The following is an 18649-nucleotide window of genomic DNA, read 5'->3' as shown; positions in this document are numbered from 1 at the left end:
GCCGCCACGCCCAAGGCCAGGAACTTGGGGTTTATAGGGACAGGTCCCCACACTGTGGAAAACTTCACCTTGTTGAGTGATATGGACACCCGGTCACGGAAGCGCCGTGACCTTAAGGACAAGATGTACTTGTACATATGTTATGTTATTGTTTATACCCTGTTTGTTGTTGGCCAAAAAGGCTTAGTCCCAGAGTACTAAACTTTACTAGGGGGGAATGTGTCACCCCAGGCCTGGATGCCACAAATAATAAAGGCTGTGTCTGAGAGCAGGAGGGAGGTTCCCTGGTTAGGGACAATTAGCATACAGCACCTCCTGTCCCAGGCCAGTAGGGGGAGCTGGCTGCCCCTATAAAAGCTGGAACTGGGGGCAGGGTTAGGGAGAACTGGACGACCTAGCTCAGGACTGAGACTAGTCCCAGAGAAGGAGGGACAGTTCAGCTGTAGCTGAGGAGTCCGTGAGGCAGAGGAGAAACTGCAAGCCAGGGACAGAGGCGACGAGAGCCGGTCCTGGCAGAGAACCAATCTATCGGACATTGGGGTCCGAGGCTGTCAGGGTTATAAGCCCAGCAGCAGAGAACCAATCCGCGAGGGATTTCATGTCCTTTGGCCTAAGAAGCCCGGAGGCTCCGCCACAACAGAAGGGACCAGCAAGGCCAAGAGAGGCCAAAGGTAAAAGGAACCCAAGTTGCAAGCAATACGGGCGAGAAGTACACGGCCAGCTCAGGGACGTGGGCTATTACACCACGAAGAGGGGGATAGTCAGAAAGAGCATAAAGAGAACGGTAGGCCTACACACTCACCCTGACCAATGGGGCTCGCCTGAATGCTCTCAGACACCCAGGCCCATTCCTAACCAGTACCACCGTTGGGTCAGTAATAATACCTACAATAAAGACCCTGGACTGTTTGAAGTGGACTCTGAACTCTTACTATTGCGGCCTGCACTATCACCCCCAGCATCCACCTACACTGCCCTGAGGCTACACTCTTCCCGTGGGGAGTTATCCTAACCCTGTGCTGCACACCAACACCAGCCTCAGCGGTCTGCCCTGCAGCGGCGGTTATCCCTGACCGCAATCCACGGGTGGCGTAGTCGGACATTCAAAACACTGATAAATAGACTGCCACAATTTGGTCTGACCACCCTGAGCCACGGGATCGGGTTGCCACTACTACCCCCAGCATCGCACAGAAGCTTGGTTCCGGGTACCCCACGGCCCAGGGGGCGAGTCATATACGCTTCCTGATTTTGGCTATTTGCTGTTGTCCTCATCCTTCTCCTCATCCTCCACCACAATATCACCAGGGTGACCATGGTCCATGATGCAACACCCAACTAATTTTTTTAAAGGGTGTTTATGATACCCGTCAAAAAAAAAAAAAATGTTATACAGTATGTTCATGTATACCCCCCAGGGGTAAATGTTTGTCAGCCCATACACTTAGTGCAGGGCATTACAAGTATAGGAAGCTCGCTCCTTTCAAATGGGAACACTTTTTTATGAGGTCCTCCTCCACGTCTCTCCCAAGGGGCATTGAAGTGCCTCCAAATTTTTGTCAGCCCTTGCATTCACTGTATAGGCCAACACTATGGGAGACTCTCTCCTTTCTAATGGGAATTTGTCGTTGCTGTGGCCCTGCTCTGTGTGTCTTTAAATTCTTAGTGGGGTTTTTCCTAAAATTGTCAGCCGTTGGACTCACTACATACCCTATAACTGTATAGCAGACCCTCTCCTTTCTAATGGGAACATGCCGTACCTTGTTACTGTGGCCCTGCTCTGTTTGTCTTTAAATTCTTAGTGGGGTTTTTCCTAAAATTGTCAGCCGTTGGACTCACTGCATACCCTATAACTGTATAGCAGACTCTCTCCTTTCTAATGGGAACATGTCATACTTGTTACTGTGGCCCTGCTCCATGTGTCTTTAAATTCTTAGTGGGGTTTTTCCTAAAATTGTCAGCCGTTGGACTCACTACAGACCCTATAAGTGTATAGCAGACCCTCTCCTTTCTAATGGGAACATGTCGTACCTTGTTACTGTGGCCCTGCTCTATGTGTCTTTAAATTCTTATTCTGATCCAATCTGCTGCCGTTCACCCTCTAATATCTAACAGGCTGGAGAAACTTGCACCTACTGCCACTCTATCTTCAGCTCCTTTGTGAGAAAATGTATTTGGGCAGCCACTCAGTCTACCAAATAAAATTCCTGAGAAGGAAATTGGGGATGGCTTCGCTACTGGTACTGGGGGCAGTGCTAATACCATGGCGTTGTACCATAGTTTGCTGGGAATATTCCAGGCTGGTAGGAGGCAAGCAAATTCCCACAGAAAAGAACCAGCAGTAATGTTTAGGGACCTGCGCTTGTAGAAGACGGAGACAACACCGGGAGAAATAGTGACGGCTGGGGACCGAGTATGGACACAAGGTATGAGGCATGTGGTTGTGAAAAGCTTCCGCCTCCACGAGCCTAAAAGGCCACATTTCAAGTGAAAGCAGCTTTACAGGACTTCCTGTGAGAAATGACACGCAGGGTAGATAGGGTTTCCCTCTATGCCAGTCCTTTCACTGAGCTAAATACAACTGTCAGCAAAATAAGTTGTGGACTGGCTCTGTACCGTCCCTGGCCACATTCACCTGTTCACGTGTTTGTGGTTAGATGGTCCTTCCCAGTAAGTGCACTGGGGAGGGCACGGGTAATGTTGTGGGACCCATGCTTGTGGAAGGCGTAGGCGATACCGGGAAATATAGTGGCGGCTGGGGACCGAGTATGGACACCCGGCCGCCGCCGGCATGAGGTTGTGAAAAGCTTCCGCCTCCACAAGCTTAAAAGGCCATATTTCAAGTGCAAAAAGCTGCCCAGAAATCTGTCAGTTTAGCGTTGCGGCCTGTGGGTGGGTGGGTGGCTGGCTGCATACTTGCACTTGCATTCCAAGTAACAGAAAAGTAAGCAGATGGTGGCCTCTATCATCATCATGGCCTCACCTCGGCACTATGAACTCTCCTGAAGGAGAAGCCAGGGCCCGCCGGAGGAGTCTCTGGTTCTCCGGTGGGCCCATCCAACCCTGTCAAAAAGCAGCCCTGGCTAAGAAAAGTGTGGGGGAAGGTTCCCGAACATTCTAAGGCTGCTTTTTTTAATGTGGATTGGCCATGCTTATGCATGTTATTTCTCAAACCGCATTACAGATCAGGCCATTGTCCAATTCTATATTCAAGAAATAAAATGCGCAAAGAAAGATGTGTGTGTGTGTCAAAGCACCACCGACAAGGGCGAGTTGATGTTGGACGGGCTGCCATTGCTTCTGCAACAAGCTGCATTACAGGACTTCCTGTGAGAAATGACATGCAGGGTAGATAGGGTTTCCCTCTATGCCAGTCCTTTCACCGAGCTAAATACAACTGTCAGCAAAAAAAGTTGTGGACTGGCTCCGTACCGTCCCTGGTCGCATTCACCTGTCCACGTGTTTGTGGTTAGGCGGTCCTTCCCAGTAAGTGCACAGGGGAGGGCACGGGTAATGTTGTGGGACCCGTCCTTGTGGAAGGCGGAGGCGATACCGGGAAATATAGTGGTGGCTGGGGACCGAGTATGGACACCCGGCCGCCGCCGGCATGAGGCTGTGAAAAGCTTCCGCCTCCACGAGCTTAATAGGCCACATTTCAAGTGCAAGCAGCTGTCAAAAACTTGGCAGTATAGTATTGCCGCCTGTGGGTGGGTGGGTGGCTGCCTGCATACTTGCGCTTGCATTCCAAGGAATGGGGTAGGGACAACTGAACGCTGCAGTGGGACAAGAACGTGGACGGTGATTGTTGCAAGTCTGCAACGACAGGTTCATGGTGGGAGGCATCTTCGCATGCGCCAAGGATCACTTATGATGGGCACACTTTTAGGCAGTGACCTGGGAGTCAGAGATGCTTCCAGAGGTCTTCCCCATGTTGTTCCCATGACTTTTCAGCACTGTATGCATGTGTCTGATGATGTGTCACACACCACATGGCCAGATAAGGTTGTAAAATGTTAAAATGAAATTTCCTGGTGAATGCATTTGTCTTGGTTGAAAGCAATGCAAAAGTGCAAAAACGCATCAAAAACGCTACGTGTGAACATAGCCAAAGATGTGGAGGAGTATTTTTGTTTTTGGTTATTTATTTTGCTTTATATACATTGTACATATCATGGAAAGGATGTTACTTAACATACAGTATTTCCCAGGAAAATCCATTTTGGTTTCGTTTTGGTATGTTTTATTGTGAGTCCGTAAAAGTGGCGTAATACCTCTGACAACGTTGTTGACAGAAGTGACCTGGGAGTCAGAAATGCTTCCAGGGGTCTTCCCCATGCTGTCCCCATGTCATTTGAGCACTGTTTCCATCGATTTGGGCAATTTTTAGTCCCTCTGAAGACGGCCGGGGGGAGCCGCCTGAAAAATGCTCGAGTTTCCCATAGACTTACATTGGGCTCGTTGCTCGGGTCGAGCACCCGAGTATTCCAATTTGCTCGACCCGAGCAATGAGTACCCGAGCATTTTAGTGCTTGCTCATCACTGCTGTTCACCCCACTATGGTGTTCAAGAAAATGAGATGCCACTGATGTTACAGATTTTCCTTGTTCCTTATCCTTCCTCACTGTTCTAATGTCCGAAAGATGATGTTGTACCCTGCGACGTACCTCTTGCGTGGTCTGGCCAATGTATAATTTGGGTCACCGCACACTAGTGCGTAGATGACATTTCTCGATCTACAATTGAAATACGAAAATGACCTAATCATCTCAGATCTAGTTGGAAGTGAAATTTCCTCCCCCACAGCCATGAATGGATACAGTGCCCCACAGGGGTATGATCCACAAGTCCTTCTGCCCATGGTGAGTCTCTGAGTGGGTCATCTATAATGGCTGGAGGTTAATTCATCCTTTAAATTTCTGGCCCGTCTTGCCACTATCTTGGAGGCCAAAGGGATGATTGACAACAATCTAGGCTAACTACGCAAAATGCCCCAGTTCTTCTCGAGAATGCGGTATATGTCTGTCCATCGGTTATTTTAAGTAGTGAGTAGAGTGATATTGTTCGTTGTCTGTTTCCTGCGAGGTACGAGTAGTTCCTGTCGTTGATTGCTATGGGAGTGTTCATAAGAACGAGAGATCACTTTGCGCGGGTAGTCTCTAGCACGAAACCTGTAAGTCAAATCAGATGACTGTGCTCTGAAATCCTCCATCGATGTACAATTTCTCCTGGCATGCAAAAATTGGCCTTTTGTAATACTATTGCGCAAATGGGCAGGATGAAAGCTCAAGAAGTATAGAAGACTGTTAGTGGCCGTACTCTTGTGGAACAGAATTTAGGTGGCATATGCTGAGTGTAAAAAGGGCTCAGCTCATGTGCTCAATCCATACTGAGGGACTCGCTCCATGGCAGATATATCCGACATGGGGAATTAAGGGGTTAAAGCGAACCGGTCACCAGGTTTGACCCATATGAGATAAGAAGATAAGACCACCACCTAAAGGCTGTGTGCCCACGTAGCATTTTTCAAGCGTTTTTGATGCGGAATTTCCGCAGCGTAAACGCTTGAAAAACGCTTGGTAACACGCACCCCATGGTCCCCAATGGGATTCCGCAAGTTCTATGCACATGCTGCGGATTTTTCCGCAGCGTTTATGCTGCGTTCAAAAATCCGCAGCATGTCATTTAATTTTGCGTTTCCGCAAGCAGAATTGCCTTTGTTCAATGCATAAAAAACGCAAGGCAATTCCGCATGTGGAAAACGCGTGATAAACGCGCGAAAAACGCGCGATAAACGCGTGCGGAATTCCGCATGCGTTTTCCCGGGAGAGGACTTGCATTTATGCAGCAGAAATTTTCTGCTTCATAAATGCAACGTGGGCACATAGCCTTAGGCTATGTGCCCACGTAGCAGATTTGATGCAGGCGTTTTTGCCTCTCTCTGGCAGAAAAAACGCATGCAGATTTACATGCATTTTTTCTGCCAGAGAGAAGCGTTTTTTCAGCATTTTTACATGCGTTTTCGCATGCGTTTTTTCAAGCAGTTTTCCAAGCGATTTTGAGCATCACTTGGAAAAGTGCTTGACAAGTTGGTCACACTATATAAATCCATGCAACCGGCATGGATTTATATAGTGTGACCAAGTAATAGTTAAAACAAAGAATAAGAATGGTAAAAAATAAAAAAAAAAGATTATACTCACCTTCCGGTGTCTTCCCGGTGTCATCTCTGCTGCGTCTGGTCTCTTCCAGTCTGCTCCCGGCGGCGTCCTCTCTCTTCGGCGTCTCGCAGTGTACTGTCAGGACCTGCGGTGACGTCATTTAGTCAGCTGATGGTCACGCGACCATCACCTGACCGCCGACGTCAGCGGTCGCGTGACCACCAGGTGACTAAATGACGTCACCGCAGGTCCTGACAGTACACTGCGGGACGGCAAGGAGAGAGGACGTGGCCGGGAGCAGACCGGGGGCCGCCGGAGAGGTGAATATACAGGTTTTGTTTATTTTTAACTTTTTTATTTCATTTTTTCACCGCGTGGTAGCCGGGATGAAGAGGAGTTGTAGTCTCCTCTTCATCCCGGGTACCATACGCTGCAAATTCACGGCCATTGAATTTAATTGAAACGCAGCAAATCCACGTATACCTGCGGGTTTGCTGCGTTTCAATGTTCCTCAATGACCGCGAATTTGCAGCGTAATCGCGGTAGAAATGGCCATGCTGAGTTTTGCAACGCAATGCGAATTCGGCGCACTAATTAGCGCATCATGTGCACAGGACATCCGAATATACATTGCTTTGCATGGCAGACTGTTTTACAAGGGTTTTCGCAGCCGTAAAAACGCCGCAAAAACGGTACAAAAACGCTACGTGGGCACTTAACCTTAATCCCACATATACAGCATTCTATAATGATGTATATATGCCCCCAACCAGACCTGCAAGACAAGAAAAAGACCTTTTATTATACTCATCTGCAGGGCAGTCGTGTCCGAGGGGCGTCATTGGTCCTGGTCCGGCACCTCCCTTCTTCTTTCAATGTCATGCTCCTTTTGTGCTTCGTGTGGATGATGTGTCCTATGTCATCCACACAGTCTCCCTGGCATTGCGCTCTGCGCAGGTGTACTTCTCTGTCCTTACTAGGGCAGAGTAAAGTACTGCAGTGCACATGTGCCGGGGCTCTTAGACCTTTCCCGCTGCATGCTCACTGCAGTACTTTGCTCTGCCCTCAACAGGGCAGAGAAGTACAACTGCGCAGGAGCGCAACGCCGGGGACCCTGTGTGGATCACGTGTCATCCATACAAAGTAAGAAGGAAGACGGCATCGAAAGAAGAAGGGACTCGCCGGACCGGACCGCCAGGTGAGTATAATACAAGGTCTGGTTGAGGGCTTATATACAGCATTAGAGAATGCAGTATATGATGTATATGAGGGCTGATAGGTGGTGGTCTTATCTCATTTAGAACAAACCTGGTTACAGGTTCCTTTTAAATTAAAAAATCCAGTGAAAGGTCCTCTGTCAAAGCTGTTTACATACTGTCAGGATTCTTAGAGAAAACCTGTATGTCCTGTTTTCCCCAATCACACACAGTCATTGACAGTTCTATCTGCATACAAACTCACACAGAAAGACAGCAATCACTGAGTGTGGGCAACCATTTAGCGGTAGTATACAGCTTGGGTAATCCCATGGGTCGTTTTAGCTTAGCTTGGTGATGCAGTTGTTTTCCTTATGGCATATACAAGATAACCAGATGGTTTCAGTGTTCAACCTGTTCAAGCTGCATGACAAAGGGAAGAGGGCTTGAGCCTAAAATTGGAATTATTGGTTTTTAGGGAGCAGAACAGCTCTTTTGTAAAAAACATAAGAGATTACAGATTAAAGTCTGTGTTTCCTGATTCCATCCTTGCCAAACCGAAAATGGCTGGAAATACCTGCTCAGCCAATCACTGGCTGACTTGGGTAGTACTGTGGGTAGTGATTGACTGAGCAAACATTTTTCAGCAACTTATATTGTATCGTGGATGCCACAGACCATCAAGGACCAGGTGAATGCAGGAAAGGTACTTGTAGAGAATCAGTGAGGGTGAGTATTCTTTCTTTTTTTTCTTATATGCACTCTAAGGGTATATGCACACGGTGCATTTTTTATGTTTTTTTTCTGCGGAAAATTTGCTCGGATTTGGCCCCAACCTTCATGTGGAAGTCCTAAAGCTGTGACTCAGTCACAGCAGAGTTTGTTGCCATGATCACTGCGCACCTGAAAATAATATGGTCACATATACAGGGTGGTCCAAAAGTAGGTGGACAGAAAGTGTAAGAAGGTTATGAAGGGGGAGATTTATCAAACATGGTGTAAAGTGAAACTGGCTCAGTTGCCCTTAGCAACCAATCAGATTCCACTTTTCATTCGTCACAGACTCTTTGGAAAATGAAAGGTGGAATCTGATTAATTGCTAAGGGCAACTGAGCCAGTTTCACAGATCTAGTTTTCACAGATAGATCTCACCCAAATCTGTTTTCTTTTCAGATAATTCAGATAACACATAATGACAAATAATTTAAACACAGATAAAAAAATGGATTTTAACAGAGTATTGGAAATCTCAAAATGCTGAAACCGTTAGAGCAAATTGGGTTGAAACATTTGGTACTCAAGCCCTAAAGAGACAAACCATTTACCGCATTCGTGACAAATTCAATGCCACTGGCTCCATCCTCAATCCTCCAAAAACTGGTCGACCCAAAACCGTCTGTATAGAAGATAATAAACAACTTGTTGCTGAAACATTTGTTCAGAGTCCAAAAAAGTCCGCAGAAGAACCTCTTTGGATTTGGGAATTTCACAAGCTTCTATCATGCGAATCCTGAAATCTATTGGGTGGAAAGCTTATCGTCCACGTCTAATTCATGGTTTATTGGAGGATGATCCAGACAGGCGGCTGCAATTTAGTGAGATTATGCTTAACGAAATTGAAGGAAATCCAGTAATTTTAGATAACATTATGTGGAGTGATGAAGCTTCTTTCAAATTATCCGGCCATATTAACAGACATAATTGTATTTACTGGTATAATGAGAACATGCATTTAAAATTAGAGCAACAACTAAATGAGCCTGGTGTCAATGTTTCGGGTGGTATTTCAAGTTTTGGTGTTTTAGAGACAATATTTTTTGATGGAACAGTCACAGGAGATAAGTATCTCGAAATTCTAATGAATCAAGTTGTCCCCCAGTTACAGCAACAGCCTAATTCAAATGACCTTTATTTCCAACAAGATGGGGCCCCTCCACATTATTCAAGAGTAGTCCGCGAGTATCTTGATGAAACATTTCCTAATAAATGGATTGGCCGAAGAGGCCCACTTGATTGGCCGGTGTTAGAACTCTCCTGTTAGGTTTTTTTTAGTTTGCTGGTCACATGACCATTTTTGCCTATTTAATCCGGCTCCGCCCTCCTGGCCTTGCTGGACTTCATTATATTTTCTACTCTTGAGCTAGCTTGGTGCTCTGTTGCCGTTCTCTGTTAGTTTTGCTAGGTCTTCTGACCTCTATGCTTTTTGTTGTGTGTTTGTCTTTGACTGCTACTATTTCTGCTAGGAGGTGTCCAACTTATCCCAGTCCCTAGTTCTTGTAGGGATCCCTCCCTCACATCTATAGGTCTTCGTACAGACTAGCCGAGGACTTTAGCGGGTCTGATCGCAGGATCAGGTTCTCCGTTACATCGTAGGGATCTAGTTTAGTTCTATTGTAGGTACAGATCTCCTGTCTTTCCTTAGTCCCTGTAGCAGATCACAACAGTAAGTCCAGCCATAAAAGAAAAAAAAAAAAGAAAAAATTTTCTCTAAGGAAAGACCTCCAGTTTTCCATCATGGTCTCGGTTCAAGATTTGGCTTAACACTTGCAGGGACTCTCTCTGGAGGTGGCCAAGCTCCAACAACACGTGAGTAGCTGTTCTGGAGCACATTTTGTGGAACCAAAGGTACGTCTGCCTGATTTATTTTTTGGCGAACAACAAGATTTTTTTTCTTTTAAAAATGCTTGTTTATTGTATTTTCGTTTGAGACCCGGATCCTCTGGTGATGAATCACAGCGCATAGGGTTCATAATGTCACTTTTGCGCAAAGATCCTCAGGGATGGGCCTTCTCTCTCCAACCTAGTGATCCGTGCTTTAGATCAGTGGATAGTTTTTTTTCTGCTTTGGGTTTGTTGTACGATGATCCTGATCGTGTCTCATCTGCTGAGTCTGAATTGAGACGTTTGAGGCAGGGATCAGGTAATGTGGAAAAATATTGTTCTCACTTCCGTCGGTGGTCTGCCCAGGTGGGGTGGAACGATTCAGCTTTGAAAAGCTTGTTTCTTGCAGGGCTAGGTGAAAGGGTTAAGGATTTACTGATTGCTTATCCCACACCTGGAAACTTGCAGGAGGCAATGCAATTAGCTATACGGGTGGACAGGAGACTGCGTGCAAGGGTTAATGAGAGCAAATCCTCTGCTATGTCAGCTCCGAGTCCTGAGAGGGTCTGTGCTGACAATGGAGAGCCGATGGAGATTGGGGCGATGGCACCCCGCTCTCAGGAAAAAGACCGCAGGCTTTCTGAAGGCTTGTGCTTCTATTGCGGAAATTCTGGTCATTTTATTAAGAACTGTGTGCTTCGTATGAAGAAAGAAAAAAAAATGGTCAGTCATGCATGTATTGCCTGTTTGAATTCTAAGGGAGTATTCCTATCTGCTACTACTGCTGCTCAGGATGAATTAATTGAATTTCGGGTTTTTGTGGATTGTGGTTCTACTCTGAATGTGATTGATGGGGGATTCTTGGAAAAACTTAGATTAGAACCTAAAACTTTGTCATCCCCTATTGCTGTGGTTTCTGTTGATGGCTCTCCCTTGAGGAGTGTTACTCATAAGGTCTGTGAATTTCCCCTCACTATTAATGGTATTCATCAAGAGAATTTGGATTTGGTGGTATTGGATAATTTGCCTTCTCCAGTAATATTGGGGTTGCCCTGGTTAAAATTGCACAATCCTGTACTGGATTGGTCTACCAATGAAATTAAGTCCTGGAGCCCTAAGTGTTATGACAAGTGTTGTAACGGACGTATTGCTGCGGTGGAAAAAGGGGAATTACCTGTACCTATTCGGGATTTTTGGAGAGTTTTTTCTGAGGAGGAGTCACAAATTTTGCCTCCCCATAGAGACTATGATTGTACCATTGAATTTGTCCCTGGAGCGACTCTTCCTAAAAGTCGTTTATTTAATCTTACTATTCCTGAGAGAAAGGCTTTGGAGGAATACATACAGACAAGCTTGGCCGCCAGTCACATTAGGCCTTCCAAGTCTCCTGTGGCTGTTGGATTTTTTTTTGTAAAAAAAAAAGATGGCGGTTTACGTCCTTGTCTGGACTTTCGTGAGATTAATAAAATTACTGTACGCAATCCTTACCCACTGCCATTGATTCCTGATTTATTTAACCAGTTAGTGGGGGCCAAGTGGTTCTCTAAAATTGATCTCCGGGGGGCATACAATTTGTTGCGCATGAAGGAGGGTGATGAATGGAAGACTGCTTTTAACACTCCTGTGGGTCATTTTGAGAATCTGGTGATGCCTTTTGGTCTTACCAATGCTCCAGCATTTTTTCAGAATCTTATTAATGACATCCTTAGACCTTTAATCGGCAAAAATGTGGTTGTGTATTTGGATGACATTCTGATTTATTCGCCTGATCTGGAGTCTCATTGGCGGAGCATACGTGAGGTATTACAGTTATTAATGGACAATTCACTTTTTGCTAAGCTGGAGAAATGTGAGTTCGCTGTACAGAGAATTAGTTTTTTGGGCTACATTATCTCCAGTGAAGGTTTTGAGATGGACCCGGTTAAAGTTCAAGCTGTGCAGGAATGGCCTAGGCCTATTGGTTTGAAATCGATACAGAGGTTTTTGGGTTTCGCCAATTATTACAGAAAATTCATAAAAAAAATTTCTATTATTGTCAAACCGCTGACCGATCTCACCAGGAAAGGTGCTAATGCGGTTCAGTGGACTTCTGAGGCCATTGAAGCTTTTGTGTTTCTAAAGGAGAGGTTCACCTCTGCTCCCATCCTTATGCAGCCTGATGTGACTAAGCCGTTTTTGGTTGAGGTTGATGCTTCTTCGGTGGGAGTCGGTGCGGTGTTGTCTCAGGAAAACAAGGATGGAGTACATCCCTGTGCCTTTTTTTCAAAAAAATTTTCTGAGACTGAACTTAATTACAATATTGGTAATCGGGAATTGCTGGCGATTAAACTCGCATTTGAACACTGGCGTCACCTCTTGGAAGGTGCTGAATTTCCCATTCAGCTTTTCACTGATCATAAAAATCTGATCTATCTTGATGCTGCCAAGCGCTTGAATGCCCGTCAGGCTAGGTGGGCACTTTTTTTCTCGCGGTTTAATTTTTCCGTTACTTACATCCCGGGTACCAAGAATGTTAAAGCGGATGCTTTGTCTCGCAGCTTTTCTCCCATGGTCGGTGTTGAGGAGGAAGAGGAGAGCATTTTACAAGAAGGTGTTGTGATTGCTGCTTTGGACTCCATTTTGGAGGATGAGATTCTTAAAGCTCAGGAGAATGCCCCATCTAACACTCCCCATGGGAGGTTGTTTGTGCCTAGGACCTTTAGGAGAGATTTGTTTGTTGAGTGTCATGAGTCTCGGTTGGCAGGTCATCCAGGAATTTCTGAGACCAAGAGACTTGTGGGTCGCAGTTTTTGGTGGCCTGGATGGCAGAAGGAAGTCATTAAGTGGGTGCACCAATGTACTGTGTGTGCTAGATCCAAGTCTTCGCATGCTCCTGCTGCGGGGTTGCTTTGCCCTCTGGAGGTTCCTAGTGCACCTTGGACACATCTGGCTATGGACTTTATTACTGACCTTCCCCCCTCTGAAGGTTTCACGGTCATCTGGGTGGTCGTGGACCGTTTTAGCAAGATGTGTCACTTGGTTCCCTTCATTAAACTGCCTTGCGCTAAGACACTCGCTAAGGCCTTTGTCAAGGAAATTGTCAGACTACATGGTGTTCCTACTGACATTGTTTCTGATAGGGGACCTCAGTTCGTGGCTCGTTTTTGGCGTGCCTTTTGTGACAGGTTGGGAGTTCATTTGTCGTTTTCATCCGGATATCATCCTGAGTCTAATGGCCAGACAGAAAGGAAGAACCAGGATGTTGAGCAGTTCTTGCGTTGTTTTGTGGCAGACAATCAAGAGGGGTGGTCTGAGTTTCTGCCACTTGCTGAATTTGCTCTTAACAACCATACATCCTCTTCTGCTGGGTGTTCGCCTTTTTTTTGTTGTTCTGGGAGACATCCGTCTTTTGGGTCATTCTCCAAATTGGTTTCGGCTGTGCCTGAGGAGGAGAGTTTTTCCGGTGATTTGGAGAGAGTTTGGACGGATGTGCGTGGTAATCTTCAGGAGGCTAACAAAAAATCTAAGAGGTACTTTGATAGGAAACGGCAAGAGGTTTTGTTTGCTGTTGGTGACATGGTTTGGTTGTCCTCTAAGAATCTGCGATTGAGGATTCCTTCTAAAAAATTGGGTCCCAAGTTCGTAGGGCCCTTTAAGGTGCTTCAGATAGTTAACCAATCTGCTGTTAGGTTGGAGGTTCCTACGTCCTGGAAGATTAACCCAGTGTTTCATGTTTCTCTGTTGAAAAAAGCTGATGTGTCGGATGGTGACGCCTCTGCCACTGTTCCTCCGGTGGTGGAGGACGGGGAATATGAAATTTCCCGCATCCTAAATTCTAGATGGTATAGAAGGAGTTTGCAGTATCTCGTCGCTTGGAAGGGTTTCGGACCTGAGGATAACTCATGGGTGAGGGCGGATGATGTTTCTGCTTCCAGACTTGTCAGAGCTTTTCACAGGAGGTTTCCTGGTAAGCCTGGGCCTAGAGGATCCGGAGGATCCTCTTAGAAGAGGGGGTACTGTTAGAACTCTCCTGTTAGGTTTTTTTTAGTTTGCTGGTCACATGACCATTTTTGCCTATTTAATCCGGCTCCGCCCTCCTGGCCTTGCTGGACTTCATTGTATTTTCTACTCTTGAGCTAGCTTGGTGCTCTGTTGCCGTTCTCTGTTAGTTTTGCTAGGTCTTCTGACCTCTATGCTTTTTGTTGTGTGTTTGTCTTTGACTGCTACTATTTCTGCTAGGAGGTGTCCAACTTATCCCAGTCCCTAGTTCTTGTAGGGATCCCTCCCTCACATCTATAGGTCTTCGTACAGACTAGCCGAGGACTTTAGCGGGTCTGATCGCAGGATCAGGTTCCCCGTTACATCGTAGGGATCTAGTTTAGTTCTATTGTAGGGACAGATCTCCTGTCTTTCCTTAGTCCCTGTAGCAGATCATAACAGCCGGCACGTTCACCAGACTTGACCCCAATGGATTTTTTCTTTTGGGGAGTACTCAAGGACAAAGTTTATAGTCGAAAACCAAAAAGTGTCAGTGATTTGAAAAATTACATAAGAGATGCATTTCAGGAAATTAATACCCAAAGAGACTTGTGCAAAAAAGTTTCGAAGCGTAAGAGGCAGACTTCAAAGCTGTGCAAATTGTAATGGAAAACAGTTTGAGCACCTGCATTGATATAATTTAACGGCTTTTGTATTATTGTTCAGAATAAAATTTAATTGTCAATGTTATGCTTGTGTTAGGAAATATAATTTTATATATAAATCAAAATAAATGTTATTTTCTGTCCACCTACTTTTGGACCACCCTGTGTATACATTAGTTTCCTAAAAAAAAAATCCCCCACACTGCACCGATGAGTATATACATGAACCAACCATTAATACATAATTAGCCATTTTGAAACCCACCACCCAAAATATAAATGAATAATCCACCACTGTGACCCCTTTTAATTGTGATTAGTTACTTTTCCCCTCTTTGAATAAAAATATAAATTAATTAGCCCCTGTACTCTTTCCTCCAATTCATTACTAGTCACTCTCCTGCGTCAACCCCCCACCACTGTGCTCATCCTGCTCCCCCAATTCATTATAATTGCAGGTCCTCCCCCAATTCATGATAATTAAATTCTCCCCAATTCATTATAATTGCATGCCCCCAATTCATTATGTCATGTCCTCTCTCCCACACCCACCCTCAATTCATTATAATTAAATTAATGTCCTCCCTCCCACCCTTATTTAATTTACTTTATAGAAAAAACTAATAATAATTTATACTTACTTACGTCTCCATACGACCCCCCCGGGGGCTCCACTGCCTTGTGTGGTGGGCGCATACATGCTGGCATGATGACGTCATCTCAACGACTGTATCACAGAGAAGGTGACAGGAACTTCCTGTAGCTGCACTGCCATTCTCTATTGTCGGCAGCAGAGCATCAGGAAGGCTCCCTGTCCTGCAATAAGAAAGCAACTGTATTTTTTTCAAAGCAAAAAAAAATCAAAATGCACTGTTCCAAATTATTATGCACAACAGAGTTTGCAAACATTTTATAACTTGTAAAGAACTGAAAATGGTCATTTTTTGAATTTGCAGCATTAAGAGGTCACATTTACTGAAATCAAAAGCTTTTTCCAATCCAAAACATCTTATCATGCCAAGTTACATCTTAACATAGGACACCTTCTTCTTCACAATTCTTGGATCCATTGATCTTATGTGTTTTTGGATAGTTTCTGCTTGAATTTCTCTGCAGTATGTCAGAATAGCTTCCCAGAGCTGCTGTTTTGATGTGAGCTGCCTCCCACCATCATAGATCTTTTGCTTGAGGATACTCCAAAGGTTCTCAATAGGGTTGAGGTCAGGGGAGGATGATGGCCGACCCATGAGTTTCTCTCCTGTTATGCCCATAGAAGCCAATGACTGCACCAGACGGCAGCATGAGATGGGGCATTATCACGCATGAAAAGGATTTTGCTACGGATGGCACAGATCTTCTTTTTGTACCATGGAAGAAAGTGGTTAATCAGAAACTGTCATTTTCACACCTTCAGGGACCCTAAAGGGGCCTACCTGCTCTCTCCCCATGATTCCAGCTCAAAACATTACTCCACCTCCTCCTTACAGACGTCCCAGCCTTGTTGGGACATGGTGGCCATCCACCAACCAACCATTACTCCGTCCATCTGGACCATCCAGAGTTGCACGCACTCATCAGTAAACAAGACTGTTTTAAAATTAGTCTTCATGTATGTCGGAGCCAACTGCAACTGTTTCTGCTTGTGAGCACTGTTTAGGGGTGGCCAAATAGTAGATTTATGCACAACTACAAGTCTCTGGAAGATCCTACACCTTGAGGTTCGTGGGACTCCAGAAGCACCGGCAGCTTCACATACCTGTTTGCTGGTTTCTAATTATATTTTAGCAAGCGCTCTTTTAATCCGATGAATTTGTCTTTATCTGCACAAACCTGTCTGTGCTTTGTATCAGCCACAAATCTCTTCACAGTATGATGATCACGCTTAGGCCGGAGTCACATTAGTGTATATTCTGTCGTGCGAGAGCATCGGATGTGATATGCTAATGACACTCGGCTCCAGCTCTTCTGTAAGTGGGAGCCAAGTGTCAGTGCTCTGTGCTCCGATCCTCTCTCATGAGAGAATCACAGCACAGGTGCGGAGGAGACGGACAAAGTATTTTCTCCATCTCCTCTATTGCCAACATCAACTGGAATCGCACTGCACTCGGCTAACATCTGAGTGCAGTGTGATAGTTCACGCGCAATCATAGGCTTGTTTGGGTGCGTGCGTTCAAAATCTTGCAGCCATTCGCAGCATGCTGCGATTGTTTTCACATGTCAAATCGGCATCGGATTGCACTCATCCGATTTAGTCGCAAGTGTGAGAAAGCCCTTAAAGGAGATTCCCCACAAATAAAGTTAATTGTAATCAACATTTTAATAATTTATAATTGAATAATACGTTCCACAATTGGATGTGTTTAAATAAAATCTTATAAATGTGCCTCTGCTGTGTACTGTGTAATGGCTGTGTCTGACTGTACAGGAACATGGTCTGATCATACCACATCTCCTGGGCAGGGGAGGAAGCAAGAGAGTATACAGACATTACAGCAGGGGATTCACAGCTGATTCTTTCTGTGAAGTAAAATGTTTAAAAACAGGCAGGGAAATGTTTTACCTCACAGAAAAAATCAGCTGCGATCCCGTGCTGTAATGTCTGTATACTCTTTCCCTTCCTCTCCTGCCCAGGAGATGTGGTATGATCAGACCATGTTCCTGCACGGTCAGACACAGACAATACTTCTTTTGTTCTTATTGGTTTCCTGTTACTTGGACTCACATGGCAAACTAATTATCACAGGTGTTTGACATTGATTTATATGATCCAAGAAGCCCTAGGACACAAACCAGCCATGAGCTTATGTGTACAACAAAGCATTACATCTTTATGACACTTAAATCTAATTTGCATAGTAAATTAGTATCGCGGTGCATTGTGGGAATGTAGCAATAATGTCTGTTGTTAGCTGCCCTCTCACATGCTGGTTAGATCCATTGGAAGCGTTCAGCAGGGACTTATAAAGTTAGTGAAAATCCTGGTGTTACAGGAAGGTGCCAGCAGGTGGCAGCATTGCTCTGTCACCCCGCGCCCTGCTGCCGGCCATAGCCGGTGCTGCCCTAGTACGTGACACACAATATATGCGCAGTGATGGATGAATGAGCTCATTTTGACCCTTTGTTTGCCGCTCTGAGCACGTGACGTCACATCAGCTCTTCCTGACTCCCAGTACCGCTCGCTCCATAAATCCGGGGATTGTTTTTGTTTTTTTTGAGAGCGTACAGTCTGGGCGGGGCTAAGCGACCACGTGACCTCCCAGCGGCCACTGTGTAGTGAAGAGGAAGCAACAGATGCTCGTAATGGGGCGGGGCTGGAGGATGAGAGAGCGTCGGTGACGTCAGCACTGGTTCGCGTCACGTGTTGTAAGCGGGTCGGTTTGGCAGAAGGAGGACGCTGCTGGTGACTGAGGATGGTGCTCCGCCGGCTCCTGCTCGTGCTGTGTGCGCTGCTGGCCGCAGCCTCCGCCGCCGCTACAGGTGGGTGTCTGTCTGTCGTCACCGCAGGACCCTCGCTACAACCTCCTTCATACGCAGTAACGAGACTCGCCCTAGTGTATGGACTTTAGGCTGTAATGCTGCGATCAGCCCTGCTGGGCAGGGGGCGCCTGGTGCGCTTAGCTGTGAAGGTGGGGCTTGGGGTGTACGAACTTATAGGAGGAGTACAGTGATGTGTCCTGTCTGTGACCAGATATGTGCCCACCCCCTCACATCTGAGAGGCGACCCCCATTTATTGGCAGTTTATGGGGTAATCCCTGAATGCAGTGATGGGCCTGTGGTGCCCCTCTACCCTGCTCGGTGGGGTTTGCCCGGATGCCCCCATGTAAGTGCTCCTGTACCCTGACCGCTGCTGTGTGCTGACCCTACAGGACATGTGAGTGGTGCAGTCATCTGCTCCTGGGCATCCTGTGGGCCCCTTCTGTCTATGCCAGGGATGTCAAACACACAGAGGGCCAAAATGAAAGTCTTTCTGTGCACAAAGTCGAGGGCCAACCAGTATAGAGTGTGATGGGCCCCGCGCGCGGGGGCGCCCGTCCAGCGTGATGGGCCCCGCGCGCGGGGGCGCCCGTCCAG

At 46.1% G+C, this 18649-nt stretch overlaps 1 protein-coding gene across 2 annotated transcripts in view; it reads left to right on the top strand.

Moving 5' to 3' along the window:
- The first annotated feature begins 17871 nt into the window (after positions 1 to 17871).
- The window catches only part of PTTG1IP (PTTG1 interacting protein), a 35614-nt gene continuing 34836 nt past the window's right edge, over positions 17872 to 18649 (top strand). Inside the window, exon 1 of one of the 2 annotated variants that reach the window (XM_073646546.1) lies at positions 17872 to 18054. In XM_073646546.1, coding sequence (XP_073502647.1) covers positions 17988 to 18054 — 67 coding nt within the window. In that variant the 5' untranslated portion in view covers positions 17872 to 17987. Of the gene's footprint in view, positions 18055 to 18277; positions 18399 to 18649 lie in introns of those variants that run through there. The other variant, XM_073646548.1, reaches the window with a different exon arrangement.

The sequence above is a fragment of the Phyllobates terribilis genome, unplaced genomic scaffold (genome assembly GCF_046119375.1).
Source record: "Phyllobates terribilis strain yellow unplaced genomic scaffold, ASM4611937v1 Scaffold_9__5_contigs__length_417890890, whole genome shotgun sequence".
NCBI lineage: Eukaryota > Metazoa > Chordata > Amphibia > Anura > Dendrobatidae > Phyllobates > Phyllobates terribilis.
Note: the sequence above shows the minus strand (reverse complement) of the source record. Positions and strands in the feature narration are given on the sequence as shown.